The 20,741-nt window shown below is 36.8% G+C and overlaps 1 protein-coding gene across 1 annotated transcript in view; it reads right to left on the bottom strand.

The window, feature by feature from the left end:
- Positions 1 to 20,483, bottom strand: part of LOC105035312 (membrane-associated protein VIPP1, chloroplastic) — a 29,201-nt gene extending 8,718 nt beyond the window's left edge. The window contains exons 1-6 of the mRNA XM_010910843.4: positions 20,232 to 20,483; positions 19,529 to 19,653; positions 19,306 to 19,416; positions 19,074 to 19,138; positions 18,905 to 18,986; positions 16,352 to 16,426 (exon numbers count right to left, since the gene is read on the bottom strand). Of these exons, the coding sequence (XP_010909145.1) occupies positions 16,352 to 16,426; positions 18,905 to 18,986; positions 19,074 to 19,138; positions 19,306 to 19,416; positions 19,529 to 19,653; positions 20,232 to 20,358 (585 nt within the window). The 5' untranslated portion in view covers positions 20,359 to 20,483. The remainder of the gene's footprint in view (positions 1 to 16,351; positions 16,427 to 18,904; positions 18,987 to 19,073; positions 19,139 to 19,305; positions 19,417 to 19,528; positions 19,654 to 20,231) is intronic.
- Positions 20,484 to 20,741: the final 258 nt, after the last annotated feature.

A 20,741-nucleotide genomic window follows, 5' to 3' on the forward strand; every position in this document is an offset into this window, starting at 1 on the left:
AAACCCAAAATATACCGAGTAAAACATTAAAAAAAAAATAAAGAAAATTCATACAAACCAAGATATAATATATTAGAGAACATTTGTTTAGTGGTCTTAGACTGCACCAGTCAAAAAAGATATTCAAAAAAAAAAAAATCAAAATGGTTAAAATCCTGTTCATGGTGTAATATCATGTTTTCATTTAAACACAATATAACAAATGAAAATTACATGTCTGTGATATTTGAGCCTTAGGATAGTCATGTCAAAAAATTTACTTTTCCTCCAAATTTAAAACTAATGTTCAATACATCTAGATATTCTTAAAACTCACAAATTCTAAGTTTATTCTAAAGAACGTGATTCTGACATTCAATAATAAATAAATGAAAGGAAAACCGTAAATGTACAACAAATTTGGTCCATTAGTTAGTTTGACTGAAATTCTAAATCCGACCCTAGTTTTGCATTGCTTTTGACTCAAGCTAAAAACTTAAGATTCAATTTCAGAGTTCCTGATGAAACTTTAAACCATGTATCTCACAAATGTTAATATTTTGAATACCTAAAGAGACGATGGACTGGCAGGGAAACGGTACTTGGTAGATACCCCATACTGACACTGGGTATCTGACCATGCTAGTCACATGCTAGTCCACATTTTTTGGACAGATTAGTCAATTGAAAACCCCCAAGGGATGTAAGACCCTATTGGAGTAAGCTGGACCTGAAAGAGGAAAGCTTATATTGTTCATGTTAGATAGCAATAACTGCAATCCTGCGATGCCAGTTTGACAAGGTTTGTCATGAATCCTTGATGCCAAAATTGATGTAGAAAGGTACTAGCAACAACAATCATAATAACTAGTTGGAGATTTACTATGCCGAGCTGAAATTTATGGTAGTTATAGCATAAAATCACAATTAAAATACAGTTAAAAGTGAACCAGCCTAATGGCATTTTAAGAAAAATATTTCTTTTCTTTTTTGAGAGGAATAGAAGGGAAAAGATGCCCCCCCACTCCCCCCTCTTTCCTTACATTTTAATGGAAGAAACATTTCCAAGAAAAATAATAAGACATATGCGTAGCTCTGGACATAGGGAAAAATGAAAAAAATTCAAACTTTTTGATTGGACTTTGATAGATTCATGATATAACTTTTAAAATTCTAAATTTCTTAAATCCTTTGAGCAAACATGTTATGGGGTACATCAAACTACCAATGGAAGAAAACCATCAAAAAAAGAGAAATGGCTAAGGGGATAGACAACAGCCAGATAAGACTTGAATACAACAAGGAGATCTTCAGATAAGTAGTAGAAAGATCAAAGAGAAAGTAGATAAGTTTGGAAAAATAATAAGAATATAAAAACAAAGAGACGATAGCTTACTTTATCATCAAACTACTAGAGTGGAAGAAGTCACCTGCTCAAAGCATGGAGTCATACAATGGAAGAAGAAAAAACCACCTGAGTAGAGATGTATTATAGATTTAATGAGAAGCATGGTTTTCAAAATCGGACCGAACCGCCCGGTTCAAAGCGTGCTAAACCAAATCGGCACTGAACCGGATCAGTTTGGCCCTGGTTTTCAGCACCTGACCACAAAAAAAAAAAAAGAAAGAAAGAGAACCACCCGATTCGGCCTTGAACCGGACAGTTCCAGTGTGAATCGGGCGATACGCAATTTAACCGAGCCGAACCATCCGGTTCGGCTTTCTTTTAACATAAGTTGAGATAGAAAAGAAGTTTTTCGACTTCTTCTCTATTTCTTAGGCTCTCGCTCTCCGTTTCTTACTCCCTAACAATGAGAAGCGTAGGAAGACTCAAGAAATACGTGGATTAAAGCTTTTTAAGATATATTTCTCAAAACTATGCTCTCTTTCCTCTTTTCCTCTCTTTTTTTTTTCGAAAAATTCATAAAAATAAAAAAAAAAAGGGGAAACCATGTCAAATTTTTTTTTTTTTGACATGATTTTAATATATACTAGCGTATTAACCCACGGGATCTCTTCTTTGCCGCCACAAACCACTGGTCCTTTCAATTCTTTGCATAATAGATGCAGTTCTCCCGGACTTCGAAGCATAGAGGTTTTGGACCCCATGAGCAATGCCTTTCCACCCAGATTGGACATCTCCACCCACTCACCCACCTTTTCCAAAGTCCCTGTGACAAACATCGAACACCATCTTGACACTCCAATAAAACATCAGGCATCAGCAGCTCGCCGCCACACATAGCAAGCCACCTCTCGTCGTACCATCTCTTCACCGCCATCCCGATTTCAGCTCTCGGCAGGCTCAATTTCGACAGCGGGAAGAGCTCGACTTCCATCAGCTGCTCAGTACTGATGAGAGCATATAGCTTCCCCTTAAAAAAGATAATGTTTTCGACGACCGACCAATCGATCATGCTTGGTTGCAGCAAATTCCGACACAGTGTCCGCTGTATCGATACCGGCACCGTACCGATGGCGGATCGGTACGGTACCGTACCGACACACACTATGCTTCGGCGTATCAGTTCGGTATCGGTACAATTTTTTTTGTTTTATTTTTTTTGTGTTTAAGTTATTAATTGATAAATACAACCCCAAAATTATATTATATTGCATATTATTGACATATTTTGATTCAATTTTTGAGTTCGGTAGCAGTACAAAGACTCTTAATCCAAAATTCTAAATATATATTTATTTACATTATATTACAACTATATCATCTTAAAATTAAAAAATATATATATAAATGTGCATTAAAATGTATCTAAATTTTTAAAGTATAAAGCACAAAGAATGATATACTAACCTCAAAATCTGCTCTACATCTAATTCTCGTCGAATGTCTATGATGCTCGTAGATATCTGGATCATGAGCATAATCTGGAGGAACATCAGTCAACCCTCTAACCAAGATGCACTGTACTCTTGAATATTCATCCCATAAGGCATCCTCTCTGGATTATAAGACATCTCAGATCTCTCACTCAAACTCTGGCTCTGAAAAGTATCCTCGAGATGATGGTATGGCTGTGGAGGAGCCCATCCGAATATGTTGGTAGTAAAATCTGATCCGTAAGATACTCCAGGCTGCATAGGGTAGTAACCACTAGAAGACGATGCCTCAGATGCACCATATCTCTATGGATCATAAGGTGGCTGCGAATAATAGGATCCATAATGCGAGAATGATCCAGATATATCCATCGACCCTACTCCACATGCAAGATCGTCTGCAGCTGCATCGTGTGCTAGACGATCTCTAGGAGCCCGTCGTCTATATGAAATCGACTCCCCACGGTCTCTACCGACTCGTCCACCATGATCCCTATCTTGTTGGCATATGTAAACTAAGACTCACCGATGAATCAAATATCATCCTGCGATTGTGTCTCATAAACAATGATCTCCTGTCCTCCAGTTCCTCCCTGATCATCAGATCCATGACTACTACTACCAATATCATCATCACTCTCCCTAATCTTCGAATCTGAGCCAGATTGCTCTTGTACTCTCGAGAGTGGCGCACATGCAACTATCTTTTTTTCCCCCTTGTGCCCTCTGTAACTGAGTTTCCTGTGATTGAGAGGATGGATATCTTCTTATTGACTGTCGATTTCGTCTAAACATCTATCGCTCGAACATCTGCGAGGATGTATCGGACATCGAGTCATGTGATGAATGAGTCCCCTGTATCCCTCAGGCTGTGGCTGATCAACTGGAACCTTATGTGAAATATTTTTTTCTGCCCATTGTCCTGGATCCACCCTGATCTTCCTAGCTACCACACTGGCTGGTCGTGGAGGGGACCCCGACTCATCAAGCTTTGGCTTCTGCTGCTGACCTGCAAGCCATCCGATGATCGGATCGTCGTTCTCGTTAGCATAATCATCTAATGTCAGATCAGTATACTTCAGTTGTACTTCCTCTTGAATGCATTTTAGCTTCAACCTCAGTTATAGTGAACACATACAAGATTATTGAGGTATTTTTGTGTCAGACGATTTCTCTGTTTGCTGTGGATAAGGACGAAAGTCGATCAATTACATTCACAGCCACTAGCAGAGACCGTTTAAGAAAGAATACGGATAGCCACACCTCTCAAATATTCCGCGACATTCCAAAATAAATCCAACATTCAGCTGCAAAAGCAAAATTATATATCAAATTTTATGATATTATTAAGCAAAATTACATATCTATCTATGCTGCTTATTATTGATATGTAATTTATCTGAATTCATCTGTTTTTTTGCTTACGACAGCTAATGAGACTCTAAAGCCGTCTGATCCATCTCTAAACTGTTTTATCTGTAAAAAAAAATATATTTATTAAATTTATAAATATATCGTTGAGTACAGATCAAATTCAGTTGAATAATCACATCTATTTTAAACTAGTATACCTCTTGCAGACACAACATACGATTTTTGAATCGGACACCATCTTATATATCATATTACGAAGAGTAGCAAGAAACTCGTTATCCATATCTATCCCAAGAATGGTATACTGGAATCTCGAATTCAAATAATAAGCTGCAGATACATTCCATAACTGATTAAGTATACTTTTACAAGCATAAGAAAAAATATTTTAAAATATTCTTGAATCCGTGCTTACCAACTAGATGCAAATCTCTACTCATTTGATAGTTCCAATGACGCTCAATGATGTTAATGAATTCTTGAACATACTTCGGATCATTCTCACTGATCTGTTTCTTTGCCCTCTCCATCATGTAATATAAGAAGCCAATCTGGGAGTATCTTGCACTGTCCACGGCGCGAAGCATCTCATATAATGACTTAATAGCCTTCACTACCTTCTCAGCCCACTGCCAGAATGACTGACTCGTCACCAAGTTCTCCACATGACTTCCATCAGTGCCGGTCCTCGCATATCTGCTCTCCTGTCACTCGGCACTGACAAACATTTGACGTAAGGCTGCTTTCTTCTGAAGAAGACTATCAAGTGCTATGTAGTTGGTAGCAAATCGTGTGATATCCGATCTTAAAATCTTTTCCTCAGTATACGTCCGCATCAATAAAAGAACCCATGTGTGATTGTAGATGAATCTAGTAATATCTGGACAATCTCCACTACCTGCTGCGCCCTACGAATCTTCCAAATATCCATCAATATAAGATCAATACAATGTGCAGCACATGGGATCCAATATATCTGCAGTCGTTGCTCCATCAACAACTCTCCGACAGTCTTATATTGCGGTCCATTATCTATGATGACCTGCACGACATACTACTCACCCACTGAATCAATCACCTCCTCCATCAGACCAAATATATGTGGCATCGTGCATCTTATCTAAAGCATCAATTGATTTGTGAAAAAATATTTTTTCATCACAGTAAGTCAAAAAATTAATGATGCTCCGTCTAGTAGGACCGATCCAACCATCACACATCACTGTCAGTCCATATGTAGGCCATTTATTCTTGTAAGAAGCAATCCATCTCTGCAGATCCTCTTTGTTACTGTCAAGAAGCTGATCATAGATATCCTTAGGTCCTGACGGATCTACATCCTGACTGGCAGCCTTTATAGCTGAAATGACAGATTGATAGTAAGGATTGGCTGCTGCATTTGCTGGAATATGACTGAAATAAAATCATAATCCAATAACCCGCCACATATCCTTCTTCTTATCTTTTTTCACCAGTGTCAATCCTCTGCTGCTTTGAATCCCTACTGGACAAAGCATGTGGATCCAAATCATGAATGGTGGCTCCTGCTGGAATATCACTGAAGAACCTCCTCCTACTGTCAAAAGCTCCAAACAAAGATGACATGCTATGTCTGCTCCCTCTATCACTGGACTCTCTGACCGATGTAGTCCTCCCGAACTCGAATTCTCCCCCATCGATCGTTGATCCAACCCGATTCGTAGCATGATGGTCCAAATCGCTCTCTATACTGGGCCATCTTTTCCTGCCGGTACTGATCAGCCAAGCTCGCCTGAATGACAGCCTCAATTTATGCCTCCTCATCACCTGAAGCGAAAGCCTCCTCTGACTTTCTAGGGTGATAAGAAGATGACTTTGCAGCTCGACGGTCCACTTCTATTTTTTTCTGCTTTGCCCTTTCCTTCACTATTTTCGAATCAGCAAAGTACCTTTTCATCAACTGCCGGACCTCTTACAGATATTTCTGACACATGGACACATCAGGATAACTACCAACCAAATGCTGCTTCAACCGAATCACTCCTCCCTTGAACTCTGTGTTACACCATTTGTATCTCCAATGATGCCGAGTCGAGAGCATCTCGTCATGATCTCAATCAATGTCATGTTCTGAATCTTTTTTTTTACTCATTTCTGTACGTATTACGAAATATGATAGTTTAATAATTATTAAAAAAATATTATATATAAACTAAAAATTCATAAATTCAAAAAAATATGTTATATGCTTCAAATAATATTTTTAAATTAACAATAATATAACAATAATTTTTTATTTTTTATTTTATAATATTTTTTATTATTTAAATAATTACGAAAATATTTTTAATTTCAAAAATTTAAAAAAAATCCAACGTTAGATTTAAATATTTCAATTGCTTGAATCATTCTAAACATCATTCTCAATTTCAAAAAAAACTCTAAGTTTTTATTTTTTTTAATTTATTTTTTAATTTTTTATGAATAAATATATATTAAAAATATATAATTAATTAAAGTCAATAAACGTCATGCTCTGAATTTTTTTTCTTACAAATATCTATAAGTATAACAAAACACGATAGTTTAATGATTATTAAAAAAATTATATATAAATTCAAAAAATTTTCAATAATAATTTAAAAACTTATAAATTCAAAAAAATATGTTGTATGCTTCAAATAATATTTTTGAATTAACTAAAATATAACACTATTTTTACATATTTTTTATTTGATAATAATTTTTTTATTACTTAAATAATTATAAAAATATTTTTTAATTTTAAATATTTCAAAAAAAAATTGAGGTTAGATTTAAGTAGCTTGAATCATTCTAAACATGATTCTAAAACTCTAATTTTTTATTTTTTTAAATTTATTTTTAATAATTTTTTATGAATAAATATATATAAATATTTAAAAAATATATAATTAATAAAAATTAACGATTTTAGTGTCATCATGTAGATCTTTCAAAAATCTATCACATATAATTAAATCATACCAAAATCATAAAATTTTGACATGATTTTCTCTTATTTTCATACTTCCTCATTCTTATCTTTTTTTAACAACAAAAACTTTAAAAAAAAATTTACTAAAAGAATAACACATTATCTTACTTTTGGCCAAAAATCAGCGTCTCCCCACCTCTCTCCCCCTTTTTGCATGGGGGCTGTCGGTACAGTTTGGTTCAAGCCGAACCGAACCATACGGGTCCATATCGCTCGATTTTGGGCGGTATGGACCCGAATCGCATCGAATCGAGCGGTTCGGTGCAGTTCAAAGTGGTTTTTCAAAAAAACCAACCGAATCGAATCGGCTAGCCGTCGGTCCGGTTCGGTATGCCCCCGTACTGGGCGATTCGGTCCGGTACAGCGAACCCTATTCCGACAACTTAATTTCCAGAGATGGTTGCCGACATGGCAATGCTAAACAGTAGAGTCGGATCTTGAGAACAGTACAGTGAGGCAGCCGGGAGAGGAGGGGAGGAGAGGATAACGCAGACGAAGGGCTTGGGGGATTTGGGGAGGCAAATTTTGGCATCGGTGCAGAGGTTCTAAAGGAGGAGCTTGGGGAGAGGGGGCTCGATGGTGGTAATGACGAAGCCGTGGGATTAACCGAATGAATTTTTTTCTGCCATGTGCTCCCTCTCATTTTTTTCCCAAAGTACCCTGTCAGGAGCTACTGCTAAGTGGGATGCCTGCCTCGATCTAACCATCCGCTGCTTCCTCCACTGCTCCCTTGTCGGCGCCTTCAACGTACAACTCCGCAACGACCACCTCCACCACCCCTACCACCAACGTCGCAGTCGACTTTTCTTTTGTGAGTCTTCCTCCTTCGCCCTCTTCTCGCGATCCACTGCTTCCTCGCCAGCAATCGTGCAATGCAGAGGATGCAATTTTTTTAAAAAAATATTTTTTTATTTATTTTATTATATCTATTCTATAAATATTTTAAAAATAATTAAAAAATTATATTTTATGCATAGTGTGTATTATAAGTTATCAGATAAATTTTGTGATGATCAACAATCCTGATTCCGTAAAATCTCTTCATAAGCCTATTATCTCTTAATAGCAGAGTCGACAATATTACCCATCAACTACTATTGCCACCAATGATAGCAACATCTTCGAGCTTGGGATAGAGTAAAAATATACCAATGTGGTGACAAACGACAGTCTTGTGAGATATCGATCAAAAATCAGTTGGTGAGCGTGCCTTCAATTAATGGCTTGCGAGAGATTTAAATTTTATAAATCAAAAAAAAAAAATTCTACTATTAAAATTTTAAAGATCCAAACTTTAAATTTTTTTTAAAAAAAAAATTTAGAAATCTACTTTAGTCCAAGGCCAAGCTATTTCCAACACTGGCTATTTTTTTTTCAAACAATTCTCTTCTTATATGTAATGTGAGCATTGCAATGATAAATAGTTTTTACAGTTTTATGTTCTCAATTTTTCCCATGCTTCATGTAAAACAGATACCACTGAATTACACTAATATATATGAGTGTAAAATATGTATCACTATTGTTCCACATTGCTCTTTGTTTCAAATGAAATTTAAATTCAGAACCATATTGCACCATTTCACTGACTTTTGGCTCAAGAAGGCAGCAATAAATATTTTATATGTAGGAACTGATAGTGGTATCTTTTTTTTTTGCCAACAATCTTCTAATGTATTTATTCATTTTTAAAAAAAATAAATATCAATAAAAGTAGGAGAGAAATTCTCTCTCACATGATCTTTTTTTTTTATCCACACCCAAACATGCATGGAAGCAAAGGACAGCTGATGAGGCATCCTGAGATGCTGCTAAGGAAAAAAACCCTTTCATTCCCCCAATCCATTTTGTCGCCGTCCCACACCACCACGTCCACCACTCACAGAGGCCGGTCACACGATCTGGTATGCACCACCCATTCATCGTGGTCGTGGTTGTCGTCGTCATCATCTTCCTCTTCTAATTTTCTCACTCTCTTCTCCTACTGCGCACCGAAGGACGACGCCCTCACCAGATCCAGTTGTGGACCCACTTCACCCAGGCATCCACGAAGGTGTAACTCTGCTGGACCCCGATGGCCACCCGATGCGGCGGTGGAGGGGTGATGGGAGCGGCCCGTCTCGAGGTCCAAGCTCGAAGCGCTCTCCCCTTCTCCTTGTCACTCTCACCACCATCTAAAATGCTAAAGAAGAGGAAAGAGAAAGGGGCAAGGGTTTTAGGAAACAGAGGAAGGGGGAGGAGAGGTCTTTGAGGGCATGGAATAGCTGGAGGTGCTTCTCCTCCTCCCTCGGCTCCCATCGCTCTGCTTGATGACCGTGGACTCATCCAACAATGCATCACGGTTCCCAACGGCAACAACCTCCGATCCAGGAGCCATCCACCCAACCATCGGCCCCGACAGCGGCACTCCGACTGTCGGGAACTACCACATCTCTGGCACCGGCACCTGCGACACCAGTGAAGGCGGATCCATCGCTACAACTCTCAGAACCCTCTCGATCCTGCTTCACATCATCCGAAATTCCCCTCTATTCGAACATTCGAAGGTGATTAAAAATGGATAGAGTTTGCCTGGAATGGAGATCAAGTGAGAAATCCTAGATTCAAGAACAGAAGACTGTGTATCCAAATCTGAGAAAACATCTAGATTTCCGGAGGGGACGGTGGAAACCTTACTCGTACCTTTTCGATGGAATAGGTGGAGCAGTTCTTGGAGCCACCGGGGAGGCATGGGGCGGGGCCAAATTCTCATCCTCGATCACAAAAATTCTCGACGGAGGACATCTTGTTCAAAAACCAAAAACCCCAACCGAACCAAAGAAACACCTCCATCCCTGCATGGCCTATTATTTTCTCTCAGTCGTGCGGTTCTTTTTGAAGACCCTCAAGTCCCTCCTCTCCACTGTTTCACTCCACGTGGCAAAAAGATTTTAATCTACGTGTCAAACGGAGACAAACCAACGCATTTGCTCCATTAATATATATATATACATACGTATATATATGATTATAGATTTATGGATGATCTACACAATGATACTAAAATCATTAATTTTCGTTATAATTTTTTAAATTAAAAATATATTTTTAAAATAAAAATAAAAAAAATAAATCTCAAAAAATAACTATAAAATCAGATTATTATTTAGAAACTTGCAAGATACTTTTAACATAAATTTGGTGCCTATTTATCAGCGTTTTAACGCATCTTGCGCATAATGGCCTAGGCCTAAATTTGAAAAAAAAACAGCATTTAATGCTTGTCCACCATCTAAAAAAATTATATGTAGTATCCATAGTAAGATTCTATATGGATCTAAGATCAAATTATTTTTTCATAATTTTTTAAAATTTTAATATATTTTATTTTAAAAAATAAATAAATAATTTAAAAAATATAGAAAAATTAGGTAAACGAAATCTATCATTTTTACGTAATTATTGAAGTGACGTGCTTATCAATTTTCTGAAATCCATCAAGGAAAAAAAAATCCAGAACGTGACATTGATTGAGAGTATGGGAAGATACTCTCAGATCGGCATCATTAGAGAGGCAAATGATGTAGCATAGAATTCAAAGAAAGAGGAGTTACACGGTTGAAGCAACATTTGATTAGCGGCTATCCAGATATAACTGTGCCGTAAGTGTCCACAGAAGATTCATCAGTTAACAAAGAAACACTTTGCTGATTTTAAAATAGCTAAAGAAAAAAAATTTAATGAAAAAAGCAGAGGTAGATCATCGAGCAGCAGAACCACCTTCTTATCACTCTAGAGAGTCAGAGGAAGGATCTGTTTCAGATGATGAGCAGGCATAGATCAATGTTGCCATTCGGACGAGCTTGGATGATCAGTGACAGCTAGAGGAGATAGCCAGGCATAGTGCTCGATTTGGGCCGTCGGCTTATGAGGGCAGGTCAGGCTCAAAGAACACTGCAGCAAAATCTAAGTCACGATTTAGGAGGACATCCTCAGTTACAAAGTCCACCAGTAAAGGCAATAGTCATCTTACATCCATATTGGAAGCATTTGGCAGTAGAAAGAAGTCCTCTAGAGAGATCCCAACAGAAGCCACTATCCACGATTTAAATCCTTATGTATTTTCTAGTAAAGATTCCAAGCAAATACTATATTGAAGAAAGATAAGAAGGATATGTGGTGAGCTTTTGGATCTTGGTTTCACTTTAATTACATTCTAGCGAATGCAGCAGACAACCCATATTATCGCTCTGCCATTTCATCTATACAGGATGCCAGTCCAGATGTAGATCCTTTAGGATCAAGGGATATCCATGGTGAGCTTTTTGACCAAAATAAGAAGGATCTTGAAAAATGGATTGCCTCGTATCAGAGCAAGTGGCCGGTATATAGGTTGATTGTGATGTATGATGATTGGATTGATCCTACTAAACGAAGCATCATCAACTTTTTGAATATTGTGATGGAAGAACATTTTTTCACAGATCTATTGATGCTTCAGCTGAGGTGCACGATGTCAGCTACATCCTCAGATTGATGGAGGAGGTGATTGATTAGGTAGGAGAGCGGAATGTCGTGCAGGTTATTATAGATAACGAACCACAGTATAAGGCTGCAGGGGAGATATTGATGAAGCAACGACCGTATATTTTTTGGATCCCGTGTGTTGCACATTGTATCGATCTGATGTTGATAGATATTGAAAAGATTTATAGGGTGCAGAAGGTAGTGGAGTCAACACAAAGCATCACTAGATTCATCTACAATCATATATAGTTCCTATCATTTATGCGGCAGTTTGCTAGGGATGATATATTGAGACCAGAGATGTCACAGATTTGCTATTAATTATATAGCACTTGATAGTCTGATAAAAAAAAAGATATATCTACATCAGATGTTTGTCAGTCCTGAGTGGCAACAAAGCAGATATATAAGGACAAACACTGAGGGGAGCAATGTGGAGAGCTTATGACGAGACAATCAGCAGATCGTGAAGATAGTAGCAGCTATCAAGCCTCTATAAGAAGTGCTTCGGACTGTGGATGGCAAGCGATACCCCCAGATCAGCTTCTTGTATTATATGATGGAGAGGGCAAAGTAACAAATCAAGATGGCAGATCCACAGCATGCTGATAAGTACATCAAGATCATCGACCATCGATGGAGCTATCAAATGGATAAGGAGTTACATTTAGCAGGTAAGCAGCAAATCAAAAACTCTTTCAAAATCTGTATAAATAAACTTAATCAATTATGAAAATCCATGTGCACTTGTGCAGCTTATTATCTAAATCCGAGATTCCAGTACTCCATACCTGGTATTGGCATGGGTGAAGAGTTTTTGTCCTCCCTACGAAATATAATAGATAAGATGGAGCCTGATATGAACACCGCAGCTATATATCTTGAACAAGTTAAGTTCAATGATATTTATTAACTTAGCTGTATCTTCAACAGCTAAGATTTTATAACAAATAATTTTTTTACAGACAAAAATATTTAAGGAGGGCACAGAATTATTTGGAAGTAATGCAGCGATCCGAAACAAATCAAAGATGAATCCAAATATATATTAATAAATATATTATCATATTGATATATTCAATCATCTTTTTGATTTTGCTAAATTTCAATGATTTTACAGCTGAATGATGGGTGCATTTTGGTGGATTCGCATGAAATTTGAAAGACTTGCCATCAAGATCCTCTTCCAGACAGTTTCATCAAGTGGATGTGAGCATAACTGATCGACCTTTGTCCTTATCCATAGCAAACAGAGGAACCGTCTAAAATAGGAATGCCATAATGATCTTGTGTACGTGCATTATAATTTGAGGCTGAGGCTCAAATGTATTGAGAAGGAAGTTCAGCTGAAGTACTCAGATCCAACTACGAGTGATTTTATTAATGAAGATGAAGATCCGATGATCGGATGGATTATGAGTCAGTAGCAGGAGTCAGAGCTTGATGAGCCAGAATCGTCTCCACGACCTGCCAGTTTTATTGCTACTAAGATTGGGGTGGACGCCTCTCAGTAGGTAAGTAGCAACATTCTACATAGACCTCCAACCGATATGCCACAGCATCCACCCTTACAGCCTAGGCAGCCAGAGCAAGGTATGATGAGAGGACAGACAACTGCCAGGCACAGAGACAAGAAAAGAAAAGATAGTTGCAACTCCAATAGAGAGTAAGCATTCGGTTCACTCGAATTCGAACACTAGACAGAGCAGTGATGATAGTTCTTCAACTACTCATGGATCTGATGATCATAGAGGGATCGGAGGATAGGAGATGCAGCCGGTTGGTGATTTTTTATTCACTGGTGAGTTTCAGTTTACACACACCACGCAGGATAGGGACCACAGTGTACAAGCTAGTAGAATCCATGACGATACGATTTCATAAAAACGACGGGCTCTGCAAGGTTGTTCAGGATATAATGCAGCTACAGATGACCTTGCACGTAGAATAGGATCCATAGATGTATCAGGTTTGTTCTTATATTCTGGATTCTCTTATCCGCAGCCATAGGCAGCCTATGATCCTTACGGATATGGATATGGTGCATCGGAGACATCATCTTCTAGTGGCTACTATCCTGTGCAATTCGGAGCGTCTTATGGATCGAACTTTGCTGCCGATATATTTGGATGGATCCCTTCACGATCAGGCTATCAGCCCAACGATAGCTCTCAGAGTCAGGATCTCAGTGAGGGATCAAAGATGAGTTATAATCCAATGCATCTACCTTATGGAATGAACACAAAAGATTATAATGCTATGTAGCTAAAAGGATGGACTGATGTTTCTCCTGACTATGTAGATAATTCTACTATTTATGGACATCGACGATTGACCAGATTCTGATGATCAATACGTATTGAGTATTTTTAGATTTTTTAATTAATTTAAGTATTTTAGAATCTAATAATATCTAGTCCATGGTTGATTATTTAGGATGCTAGATAACATAATGTCATGCTTAGATTCATGTCACATGCGATTAAAAATGTATCAGAGTGATACAGACATTAATGAATATCACTAAATATTATTTTAAATTTTAAATTATTTAATAATTTATAAAAACTTGATTGGACACCTTCCATGCAAAAAAAAGCCAAAAAAATTTGGCGTGCCAGTTTGACCGGCACGCCGCCATACCATGTGTAGGTATGGAAATGGTTCGGTACCGTACCGGCACGCCGCCGTACCATATAGGTATGGTACCGGTTCGGTACCGTACTGAATCGACTGGTGATCGAGACAGTCACCAGTACCGATTTTTTAAACATTGGTGAGAAGGTTGCTGGTACTTTCTTTCCTTTTTTTATTTATGGGGCTACTGATCAATTTGCCTTTGAAGCTTTGCTCTAGATGATAGACTAGACATAAGATCGGCTAGCACTTGCCATGCCAAGCATGAAAGAAAGGGCCTTTGCCAATAAAGCAGTGAGTCACGTACTCATGGATGACTGTAGCCAAAGGAGCAAAAAAAACACGAACCAAAAGAACCACCTTTTCTCAAGGAAACAAGTGATGCTCCTATTATGACTCAGTATAATGGAATTTGGACCTTTGTGTAAAGAGACTTGCAAAAAGATAAAACATAAATATAAAAAGGAAGAACTTACAAAGTTTGGTCCAATAGAAACCCATGCATGGGGAAACTTAAATTTTCAAAACTTAATCCTATTGACTTCAAGATCTTCCCAATTAAAGGATTCAAATGCTAAATATTACCTATCTCATCAAAAACTACTCGGTGATAACCCTTCAAGTAAATTCAAAGATTAAAATATGAATAAAAAACTTAGTGATTCCTATTTCACCAAGATACCTTAATGTAGGAAACCTAGTCTATATAGCAACCCTATTTGGAGTATAAATTTCAAATTTGAACAAAGAAACGAAGTATCTAAACTGCCCTTAATCTTCCATGGCAACTGAAACTAAAATAGATAGTTAAATAAAGAACCTTTTTACCTGAAGAGAGAAGTAAAGGCTTAAACCTTGGACTAAAAGATGTTAACTTGTTTTGTATAGAAATTTCGAACACAATAATAAGGAATTAAGGATAAAGGAAAATAAATAAATTTTGTTCTTCATGGAGCCAAATGTAAAAGACACCTAACATTTTATAGAACCAGGACACAATGACTTTAAATCCTCTCACAACCAGTAACTAAAATAGATAGGAGATCGAAGAATATGAAGTCAGTCTGACTAGATCCAAAACTTCAATAGAATAAAATAAGAACACAAACCTGCCCTCAGAATACTATCTTACACAAGTTAACCAAAAGTATACATTCTTTATTTTCTCTGAAACTCGTCAGTTTCAACCAAAGTATTCTCCAAAATTATCTTACAAAGAAACCAAAATGCCATGCTTAGATATGCAAATGTTGCATCCATTACAAAAAGTTAAGGTGCAGCTACTCCTCTAATGCGGAAATAATTATGCATCATTCGCATACCTGTGGTGGCTTCAAATAGGTTATATGACAATTCTCTCTCTCTCTCTCTCTGAAATTATAGAACTAATTGTTGTTACCACCCCTCCTACCAAACTCCCATCGCACAGAATAAAGCCTCTCTTTTTGTGCTTTAGTCATAAAGCACAAACTTTCTATGCTGACCCCAGTTGAAGTGCTTTTGGAGTTCTTCTATTTTTTCCAAAAGGTACTTCAAAAGCTCATCTAAGGAATTATCGATAGCTAGAGTATCTAAAATATTGGCTATGAAAGACTTTTTTCGCTTTCTTTCATAGCTGATGATATAAAGAACATGTAGCTCTCTCTCAAAGCAGATGGGCAGCATGTTCGACCTATGGAAGTTGGGCAAGTCAATCCCTATTTTCATCCTCATTGTCCAAATTGTCAGTTTGTTAAGGCGTATTTTTCCTTATTCAAACTTCAGTCTCTAAATAACTTGACCATTTTTACCTAGAAAGAGAACATGCTACCAAATATTAAAGTAAAGATTTTAAAAATATATCACTGTCATAAATATCAAGACATCATTGGGTGATTGCAGTAAAAATAGTTTCTAAGTATTAAAGAGAAAATCAGAGAAAGAACATAGTTTGAGGTGACAAATGTGCCTCATCAGAGTAAAGCATTAACAGGTAAAAGGAACTACAATAATAATATGGCCTCGCAAAGATAGTATGCTCACCCGGGTATTGGATACGAGATTATCAACCACACCTTTCTGCTGATCAAGCTGAGCTTTTAGCGAGCTTGCATTATCCTAGATAAAAAAAAGGTTTAATTAAAGTAATTAGAACCTCAACAGTTAAAAGAAAAAGGGGAATTAATGTTAAATTTCAGACAAAATAGTAAAGGAGTAGTGTTCCTATTTATCACCACAAATTATACTAACTATACCATAGGTGGTCGCACAGGATGAATGCATATAAAAGCACAAGCACTTGCATAGGCACACATAAATATGTACTTTATATATGTATATGTGTATATATACATATATATATACACATATATGTGTGTGTGTGTGTGTATATATATATATATATATGTGTGTGTGTGTGTGTGTGTGTGTGTGTGTGTGTGTGTGTGTGTGTGTACATATATACATATATGTGTATATACATATGTGTGTGTATCTGTATATATATGTATATATATATACAGACATATATATATATATATATACATATATGTGTACATATATATATATATAATATATATATATATATATATATATATGTGTGTACACACACACACACATATGTATATACATATATGTATATGTACATATATACATATATGTACATATACATATATGTATATACATATGTGTGTGTGGTGTGTGTGTACACATACATGTGTGTATATATATATACACACACATACACATATATATACATACATATATGTGTGTGTGTGTGTGTGTGTGTATGTGTGTGTGTGTGTATGTGTGTGTGTGTGTGTGTGTATGTGTGTGTGTGTGTTTGTGCAGAAAGCATTTTCTTGTAACATTTTTCTATAAGCAATGAGGTTTGTCATATCGGATCCCAAAGAATTTCATTACACTAGAAGCAAACAACATTTGTCTCTTGGGAATTTCCTAGCTAAAGTGTTAAATAATTTACTACAAAAGGTTTTTCATTTCAATCCCTGCACCCAAGCTCGAGTCTCCACCAAATTGTACAATTGAATTCCAGCTGTCTCTGCCATTTGAGCTTAAAATAATGATGAATATTCAATGCTTCAATTATTGTTCATAAATGAGTTTAGTATATATTTACAAGTTACAATAGACTTTGAAAGTATTGTAACTTGTCAATAATGCCTTAAACCATCTTAAATTTTTAGTTTATTAAAATAAGACAGAACTTAAGAATATAAGTTATGTAGTTCAATGATTAGGTCTATCTCTAGGGTCATCTGATTTTGCCAATATCATTAACTTCTATATTACACTACCTGCATTCTACTAAAAGAGCAAAATCTCCCACACAAGTGACTAATAGAGGCAACCAAAAAAAAAAGAAAGAAAGAAAAAAGAAAAAGAAAGAAAGAAAGAAAGAAACTATATATAAATGTGGTTGCTGAAAGATCCTGACTCCATAAATCAATATTTACCGACCACTCAGATACAGCTAAGTTAAAATACATGTATATAACAGATATATTTAATCAGAATGTAATCCCCCAAAAAGGATTTTTTGCATGTATGTATAGTTCTTTATGTTTAGCACATGGATAAATTATGCACAATCATGCCCATTACAAATCTACACCTTAATTTTGCTACAAAAACAGAAAGTGCACATCTATAGAACTTTAATCTGGTGGAAATCACAGCCATTCGTGCTGGGAAGACAAGAAATAGTCTCCAGGTATTTCTCGATACATGCTCTCAGCTTTGGAAAACTCCTTTCTTTATATAATATGTCTGTTGATGCAAGTATGAAACAAGAATATTTTGTCTATTATTTGGCCTTTTCTTTTCGTACGATCTCCATTTATATTTTGCTTTTATTTAGCCTTCTTGTTTCAGCGTATTCTCCATTTCCCTTCTGCATGTCTTAAAATGTTTTCACCTCTTGCTGGTTTATTCTTGGTCTTTAATAACACTCTCCATGATCAAAAACCAACTGGTATTTCAAAATTTTTGACTGACCAAGGCATATCCCAAGAAATTAAGATACAATTGACATATTGTATCAGGATTAGATGGTCTAAATGCTACTTACACTTGAATCATCAGACGAAAAATTAACGTCAACTCTCTCAAACATGTGTTAAGGAAGTTGAATAAAATATAAAAAATGAAGGGGGTGACCCTCACTTGACCCTCAAACTCTCAAAGTAATTGTCCTATGTGCAATTGATCCAGAGAGAAAAGATAGCTTACAGTTTCAAAGCAAAAGCTGATTGTAGGAATAAAAACTATCACTTCTCAGAGACAGTTGTAGAACCAATTTAATATAGAGACTACCTTCTATCTATTTGCAAATGGAGACCATCAGACTACCAGTAGCTTACACTATTAATGCTTTGTCCTCTATTTTCTCCTTATTCTTCAATTTATTGCAGTGACAGACCATTTAAGAAGGCTATGTTGAAACTGATATACCACTACATTTTAGCAATGCAATTGAGTTTACAACAAAGGCTTTCCCTGAAGATGAAAATAAATAATAACAATAGCAATGCTTTCAAAATTATGGTTTATTAACGTCTAAAAAAAAATACCTACAGCATAAGATTTACGCCTCTTAAGGGCCTCACGAGCAAGATCCTCATCTCCTTTTGCCAGAGCAAGTTGTGCCCTACGATACCTGTTAATAAAACTTAAGCTGCCAGTTAAAGGTTTTATTCACACATATCAACTTTGTAGGAAAGTAGTATCTCAAACATGGTATTACCAATCATCAGAAGCTTGCTGTGCAGCTTTATATTTGTTCTCCAAACGCTTCTGGGATGCTAATACCTTGAACATAGAAGAATGATGTGAAAAGATTACATACAAAAAGAAAAGAATAAAAAATGGCAGACTGGTGTAAGCATGAAAGTGTAGATCAGGGCCAGATTAGTATTTTTCTCCACTATATGCAAGATATATACTTGCTGATATCAAGGAGGTACTAAAAGTCAAACCTGAGCAGTGGCTTGGCGCATCTTTGTCAAGTCATTGTTCATGTCGATTACAGCTTGTTCCAATATTTTTTCTGGATCTTCAAAAGAACTTATGATGGCATTTACATAGGACTACACATGCAATAGGATTACCAAACGATATTAATTAGTTGAAAGAATCAGAAGGAATTAGCAATTGATATCATAAAATGACATCGTCGAATATTTTGTCTTTAAATCTCACCTTGATTACCCTACCCAGCCGATCAAATAGGTTCATCTGGGCACCAAGACCACCTCCACGAAGCCCACCACATCTCTGTCTGTTAAACCTGGATGTTCGAATCTCTACAGCTTTTAAAGCACCCACTGTAAAGCATAAAAACAAGAAGTTCCATATGGCCTTGACAAAGAAAGAAAACGTTGCAACAAAAGAAATTGTACAAACATCTATATCGCGACCACTTGTTGAACTAAAAAATTCAGTGAATACCGGAAAAACACGTCTAGAATCCACAATGGCAAACCGTGGTGTATACAATAACAAGTCCAGATAATTTATGCCGCCCTTCAGCCAGTACAGCATAATCTACCCTAAATTCCAAAACATGCCAGAAGGAAAGTTTTTTTTTTTCAAAATTTCATCTTTATAATAAGTTTTTACTCTCAAGAACCCTCAATCATCATCTATGTAGCTTTAAATCAACAGATCAAACAAAATACAATCTCCCATGAACCCTTCCAAAAATTCACCATTAATCGATAAAAAAATTCAAGTAAACATCAAAGATTAGCATGAGATGCCGCTGATTGTTTTCAGCCGTGGTTCAGAGTTCCGACCAAAAGGCTTACACCATGTTCGCCATCAAAGTGGTCTAAACAGGGCGGTGGGATCGAAATCAGAGCCAAGATGCATCGAAAAACCAGCACAAAGATGGGATCCATACCTCCGCCGTTAAAGAAGGAGGTCCGGAGGGGTGGGCAAGCGACGGTGGCCCTCTTGGAAGGGGCTCGCAGAAAGGCCGAGGGCGGGGAGGCCAGCCTCAGCCCGCCAATGGGGGTCTTTATCGCCATTGCTGATAGGGGAAAAAAAAATCGAATTTTTCTTTCTCGCAGATTCGAGAACGGAGTTCTTGGGCAAAAAGATAGTAGGTGTGTGCTCTCTCTCAGTCCCTCTGTCGGCGAACCAGAGAGAAACTAGAAACAGTGGATTCCGGTGAGAGTCCACCGCAGACACAACGTACCGTCGTTTTGCACACGAGGTCCACGTGAGAGGAGCATTGAATGTTTTTATTTTAACTATATTACAGTATCCTCCTCCGAAGTTTGAGGTAGTTGCAGATCCTCATCCAACTGTTTAAAAATATACATTCTACCACCTAAATTGCTATATATATATATATATATATATAACACATAATTTCATCATGAATATCTTTCTGTTAAATAAACTAATG

Source organism: Elaeis guineensis, chromosome 1 (genome assembly GCF_000442705.2).
Source record: "Elaeis guineensis isolate ETL-2024a chromosome 1, EG11, whole genome shotgun sequence".
Lineage (NCBI taxonomy): Eukaryota > Viridiplantae > Streptophyta > Magnoliopsida > Arecales > Arecaceae > Elaeis > Elaeis guineensis.